General features: G+C 32.5%; 1 protein-coding gene across 1 annotated transcript; it reads left to right on the top strand.

The window, feature by feature from the left end:
- Window positions 1-2,546: 2,546 nt before the first annotated feature.
- LOAG_10783 (oxidoreductase) lies at window positions 2,547-6,222 on the top strand (the record flags this gene model as incomplete). Its single annotated transcript, XM_003146307.2, has 8 exons — window positions 2,547-2,629; window positions 3,357-3,543; window positions 3,880-3,970; window positions 4,290-4,397; window positions 4,834-5,009; window positions 5,147-5,329; window positions 5,615-5,685; window positions 5,951-6,222. The coding sequence occupies 8 exons, from the start codon at window positions 2,547-2,549 to the stop codon at window positions 6,048-6,050; spliced, it is 999 nt and encodes a 332-aa protein (XP_003146355.1). The 3' UTR covers window positions 6,051-6,222.
- Between the last annotated feature and the right edge of the window lie 1,242 nt (window positions 6,223-7,464).

Here is a 7,464-nt window from a genome sequence, read left to right as displayed (position 1 = left end):
AATAATTAGGGACAAGAAATATGCAAAAAGATGGTGAACGAATAGTTCAACAAATGACAAGCAGATAGTAAATGTTATTTCTATAAAAAAATAAAAGAAATAAAGAATAAATAAATAAATAAAAAGGAAATTATGGTTGTATCAATGCAACTGATAAGAAATGTAATTAGTAGTGCAAATATACAAATCCTACATATAAGTTACTTATTTGAACATGGACTGAGCAGTTAACAATTGTGATACAGAAACGGCAGTACAGGTTAGATAAGTGACGAAATGGTGAAGTGCCGTACGGCATACCTAAGAAGACACACTACCATCATCTGTTAAACAACTAATAGCAATGACATGATTTGGTTAAAGAAGATTTGACGCAAATATTGCGAGCTTTTTTGGGTAAATTCATTTTACTGCCCTACCTGCCGAGTAACTGAGGGAAAAAATATTGATGCCAAATAACTGGAGGTAGGCCATCATATAGGATTGCTGAAAAGTTTCATTGTATTCATTAGTTCAAGCCAGTGATAAGTCTAAAAAAGTAAATGCATTGCAAGAACTATACGCCATTAAATTGCACTGAGAAAACATGAGCAGCTTGTAATCTGGTCAAAAGTATCCCTAACAGCTAATCCAAGAGAAACAAATGGTAGCTCAAAGTATCGGTTACTATGTGAAGAAATCTAACAGATTTCAAGATCAACTGACGTGCGATTCCATACATGTCCCATTTCTGGTGACACTTGAATTTATACATGATCTCTCAAAAGTTTTCGAGCTGAATGCATTTGGTATACGGTCTATCAAATCCATTCAGCTGAAGAATTCTCAGAATTCTCACTTTGAGATCTTTATTGATTGCTCGCATATATTTATACTTTTAAAGTGCAAAAAGCTGTGAAAAGGTAAAAAAAAAAACCTATCACTGTAATAAAACCAAATATACAGTTCGATGGGGGGAATTGATACATATCATTGATAACAAGTCAATGGTATCAAACGAATGGTACCTATTGGGAATGAATGCGATGATATTTAATCAATTCCAGAGAAAGCCATAAACATACATGATCATTATGATAGTTTTGAATTAAAGAAAATGCTAGCACTTTTGTAATCGATGTATGCGACATATTATTACCATTGAAAAGTTGGCTGTCGTGTACAATATTTTGGCATATCACTAGCATCGAAGAGCTAGTACTCCTGTAACTGACGTATTTCGATCTGATGTTTTACTAGTATCGGAACCAATGCGTTTCTGACTTAGTTACATTAATTATGTTGTATTCCTTTCATTGATAATATTACATTTCATCAATATTTAGGAAGAACTGTTAGATTTTAATCTCATTTCACATATCATGAAAATATAATTAATTATTGGATAATTCTTTTTAGGAAAAAAATCGAATATTGAGATAAATAATAATGATATGATTGATAACAAAATATAGTAATAATCGAAATTACCCATTTTCATGAATGTTAACAAAATGCATAGTACCTATATGGGAAATAAACACAAACACACCAAATGAGCGGTATCTATTATGGATAGGAACCCGAAAAAATCAATAAATCGCCTCAATTCATTAAGGTATATTGAAATGGAATGGTTAAAATTTGGTGAGCAAAGAAGTGGACACTGAGTTGATGAATCAGTAACAGGGAAGGGTGAATTGGTTTCTTTGATATGCAACGATTTAAGTGAAACTTAATGATACGAAATATAATTATTAACCAACAATAAACGAAATAGGCACAGAACGACCTTGGAGATTGTCTTCTCGAATGAAGTTTGGCTGATTGTTTGAGCTTATTTTTACCTTTAAGAGGGCTTCAACTTTTCAGTAAATTGTTGAGGAATCCACTAATTCTTCGTCAATTGAATAATAGAATGCAAAAATTATGATGCATTACTTTCTCTCTCTTTCTGTCTAAAACTTGAACCAAACTTATCATTGTCACAACTTTATGCTTGACTTTTAAGAGGACTCTTTGATACTGTATTTGAAAAAGTGAAATAGATAAACTGTTGACATAAACAATTCTTTTTTTCTTTTTGGTTTATTTCAGAGAAATGAAATAAAATAAAACATTTAAAAAAACAGTCTGTTTTTTGGTTATGTCTGGTTATGCAATAATGCTTTGCTAATGGAATGACAAATACAACATTGACAATGATGTCTCGAATTTACTACCCTTCACCTGTCAGTAGCACTGAACTCTCACTTCTTCCTACGCATCCGTCCGTCAATATTTGGCTAAATTCAAATAACGACCCACTTACCTGGCAGTATCATTCGACAAATTTACTGTCTTAAGCACACCCTTCCATCTCTATCATTTATCGAATCAATCAAATTAAATTACTGTTTATGCAAACCCGAATTTCAATGACTACTTTTGCTCTGAAACCGTCTCAAATGTCTTTTTCGAGGTATGGCATGAATAGGGTTGAAATCGAGCGGGACGTGTTATGTTGCAAGGTTGATAGCTGAGTAGTTGATAGTGATTGATTAAACGGCCGAATTGCAGGGTTTTCGATGGCATCAGACGAAGCATATTTTGGAAGCTTGTCGGTCCCATTGTTTGGAGTTTTGACATGTGCTGGCATCTATTTCCTGAGGTGATTGTAATTAAAAGTTTGCATATTTGTTTCACCTTTAAAGGCCTTTCCTAGAAATGGAAATTTTCGATATGATCTGGTTTACACGGGTAAAAGGACGATCTAATGTTGACCGACCGTCGTAGTTAACACAAATCAGTGATATATCAGCTTTGAATTTCCTACCACTATACGAATACTTCCTGTGAGTATGTATGTAAAATATAGTAACTGTAAATTAGTTATCTTTTATAATGAAACAATAAATATTGGTAGTAAAAGTAACCGTACAACTGGTTTGTAATGGAGAATAGAATGGTTCGATCCCGACACCCATTTCCTCCATTCTACAACACACAAATTCTTCTTAGTTAATTGTTATGGAATAAAAAAGGAGAGATTTAAATTAAATGAAGCAGTGAGTAAGTAAATAAGGCAATAAATGTGGCCTAGAAAGCTAGGACCGTGACAGTGAAGCCCTCAGGATGCAGGTTTGGTTAGAGTATCCTTCTCTTAGATGGATTAGGTTATTACTGGAGGCCAGCGAGTTCATTCTGTCCGTGGACATACTTTGTCTGACCTTTCACCTTGAGACCTGTTTGGCATGGAACCCCTATCAGAGGCATATGGCACCGTCAGTGTAAATCAAAAAGCATTTGCATTTTTTCTCCCATGTTATATTCGAAATGAATTTACATCGATTTGAACAGAAGAATGAATAAAAAATAAATACTGTTTCCCTTTTCAGACGTTATTTGAAAGGTGCACAATTCAATGAATATGTGGAAGCAAGAGGAAAAATAGCATTAGTTACTGGTGCAAGTGCGGGTATAGGGAAGCAAACAGCTCGAGAGCTTAACCTTCGGGGTGCCACCGTTTACATGTTATGCAGAAATCATGCAAAATCGCAAAATGCAAGAATCGAATTGACAAAAGTAAGGAATTTTTGAGAGGTTAAAGATTGCACAGAATTGTGATGTGTCCTTCATGCACCCCTAACCTAATTACCGATCTAAGATATTATGTGCCAACTTGATTGCGTATTCTGGTTGCTCTTTTTTGCAGAATAGAAACGTCCATGCTTAGATAACCGCTTGTGAAAAAGGTCTATAAAATCAGTTGATGTAATTTTATTTTATAATTATGTATTGTAAGGTTTTCCGACACCTGAAGTATTGTAAGATTTTCCGACTTATTTTTACTTCTTGTTAATTAAGTAAAAATAAGATTTTACATCGCATTCTTTTATTTTTACTCTGCTTCCATTTAAGTTGGGTTGTGATCCAACGAGGTTAATATTGAAAGAGGTGGATTTGGCCAGGTTTGCAACGATTCGAAAATTTTCTGATGAAATCAAGCGCGGTTAGTTTATGTTATTTAATATATCATATCATATCATTTAATGCATAATCAGGACTTCCTTACTTGGAGTGTTATTCAGAATCTGTAATGTGTGTTAATTTTATATATTTAAAAGGAATCAGATTCTGAATTTCGAAATGTTAGAATAATTTTCGAACTTTAATTTAATGCAGACTATTCTCATGTTACAATTACCTAATACTGAATAGATTATTTCTATCCTACTTTACTTTTTGTGCGTAATAGCACGACTATGTTCCAAATGTGATCAAACATGCTTTTTTTATTCATCTTGAAATTGATAATCCGTGCTTTTAAGAAGTGGGTAAAATAGACATACTTGTAAACAATGCAGGAATAATGTTTTATCCAAAATTCGAGTTGACAGAAGATGGCCATGAAATTACATGGCAAACGAATTACCTCGGTATGTATTTTTGAAAAAATTCCGATTTCATGAACTGTCATAGGAAGATAAGTGGATCCTACTCGTCTTATTCATATATACCATGTGTTATTTCTTCATAAACTTCTTTTCAGTACAACAATTAAAATTTTCGAATATTTGACTTATGCTAATGCATATTTATTTGCCACTATTTTATTTGCAAAAAAAAAAAAAAGAAAAAAAATTGCGCTATTTCCTAGTTGTTCTGGGTGATGTACAAGCTTGCGAAGTTTAACTTATCACAAGGTGATATTATGTTTAACATTTCATATCATTTCACATTTCAGCATACTATTAGTGTGTTTTTTTGTAAACATAACAGCAGTGTGCAATAACGAAATGCCACGTTTTTTATTGTGATGTATTTAACCATTAAGAATACAAAGAATTAACATTCACTAAAATATTTTTACAGGACACTTTTTACTTACTGAACTACTACTCCCGTTGATTATGAAATCACCGAATGGACGAATTATTAACGTTTCCAGTTCACTTCACAAGACAGCTGATAGTGTTGATATTTCCATAGTTAACAACAAAAAGTACTTCAGTAAATCGATGCCTTACGGCAGATCTAAGTTAGCTCAGGTTATTTGTTTTCTTTTTTTTAACTTTAGAATTTGAAATAGCAAATTCTACACGATTAGCAAAATTTAGAGGTTCGATGGACTGTTTGTTTGCAGAACTTATCCAAGCGTTTGTTATTTGTATTGCAAAAATTCTAGGTTATGCATGCCCGTGAATTAACAAGACGACTAAGGACAAAGGATCCAGGAACTACAGTGACAATCAATGCTGTACATCCTGGTGTTTGTTTCACTGAACTTATGCGCTACACGATTTTCAGCCGGAAATATATCCTAAAAATCATCTCTCCAATTCTGTGGTTCTTCATGAAAACTGATAAGGTAATTTCCTCGATTATTTTCCTTGAAAAATCAAGTAATTGGAGTTGCAGGTATTATTACACTTGATAGAGGATAATGTGCAGTTTTTGGCAACGTCTTTTTTGGTCTTTAAAAAAACGAATTTAGATTGAATGTTGTAATCATTTCAATAAACTATATCCCAAGACAAGATTTAAATTTTATTGTTGGCTTAGTTCGAAGGGCTAATAAAGGGAAAAAGTTTATTTAAGAGTCACCATAAAGATAACTTTTTGCGGCTATATTTTTAGGCCTAATTATTTTTAGGATGGTGCGCAGACAACATTATATGTAGCGTTAAGCAAAAATGTGGAGGGTATTTCAGGCAGATATTTTGGGTTTGTCTTTGAAATATTTTGCGAAGATTAGTAACGTTCAAATCTGTGTTTTTATAGGAATTGTCAAAAATGATGTTCCTGTATTTCAGCTCTTTCCTATAATAGAAGGTTGAAATATTTGATTTTGCTACTTCAAATTTTTTTTGCTACTTTTATTTACAATAGTTTCAGACATATCCTGTTGTTGTTTAAAAACTTCATAATTGCAAGCTGAATTTAAAAGTTTCGGCGAGGTGAACAATTTTCGACGAAAACTTTATTTTAGGGAATGTAAAGAACATACTTCTTCGTCGAATTCATTGGATGACGCTAAATGTAATATACTATATAATGAGAGTTTGGAAGCAGTGAAGCTATCGGAATAATTTGGTTGCGCTAAATTTGCAGGGATTATTATTCATATTAGCTTGTCAAAACTGATTTGTTAGAGAGTGAAGATATCCTTAGTTGGTTAAGCTCACATTTCTCTGAATTTTTTTCTAATAGGAGTAAATGTGCCATGCTAAATATGCTGCGAGATGCAGCGCTTTAACTATGTAATAGAGTTCAATGTATTGAATCTCTAAATTTTAATTCTTTATGCCTTGAAATCGACGAATTTCATTTTACCTAGTGTAAGTTATGCTAAAATAATTCACAGTTAATGATGGAAAATTTAACGAAAACTGAAATTAGATATTAAATTAAACTGGAACCAAGTTTAAGCTCCGGATATATATAATTTTCAGTATTTCAGCTCGCACATTAACTTCCATAAGCAATTTTTACCATTTGAGTTGGGAGTGCTTTTCAACATGCTATTGGGTCTGTTCTAAAAAACGTGAAATTTCTGTTTCTGTAATCGTAATAGTGAGTGAGACATCCAGCAGAGAGGCTGCTGTTGAAAAAGAACTTGCAGTTGACAAACTAAAAGGCATCAAGTCTATCATTTACAAATACTTATGCTACTGGATCAAATCTCATATTGTAACGTATGTCTTAATGGTTGATAATCAATAGTCTCGATGATACTAATATATGTATTTCGATATATTACCATTGTTATTGTTTTTGATTTATCGTTCCTTTCTGTGGTGTTCCCAGTTTTGGTAGAAATACGAATTAAATAGATGGGAGATATATCTTGTTTCTTCTGATAAGAATAATATAATCTAGTATACTAAGCTTCGCTAATGCTTAGGAAGATAATAAATAACGTCTCCATAATATAGCAGCCATCACTTGGTTTATCTGCAAAGAAATATTTCACGCAATTTTATCCTTTGAATGGAAGAGCGTTTACGTATAGCTACTTTTTTTTAAATTTTAGCGGTATTAATCCAGAAAGATATGTAAATCTATCACACGTCATTTTATTACGTATACGGTTTTTCTCTTTTTTAGTTCACTGCTTTTTATTAAATATATTATTGTATCATTAACTTTTACTTTTTGCAATCGATTATGCACGAATGCTACGAGGAGAAGGGAAGGAAAGAAAAAAAAATTAAATTGCAGAGATTTCCGAAGAACCAATTGAAGATTTTATTCGATATTCTACAACAGACAACATTTCCCATTGATGCATAGTAGATTTCAAAAATATATGATATAGCTGTCGCATTTTGGTCATGAAGAACAGGAGTACCTCGGTAGAATTCTATGAAAGAAAATGTATAATTGCTTAATTAATTAGCAGTAGTTGATTCTACAATGGTTAATGCTTGTTGATTTTAAGCTAATTTCTGCTTGTTAATATATCTGAACTATCTGATTAACGATATCACTTTAGGGAGGTTG

Source organism: Loa loa (assembly GCF_000183805.2).
Source record: "Loa loa unplaced genomic scaffold supercont3.231, whole genome shotgun sequence".
Taxonomy (NCBI): Eukaryota; Metazoa; Nematoda; class Chromadorea; order Rhabditida; family Onchocercidae; genus Loa; species Loa loa.
The sequence above is the reverse complement of the archived record's forward strand: the minus strand, read 5'-3'. Positions and strand labels throughout refer to the sequence as shown.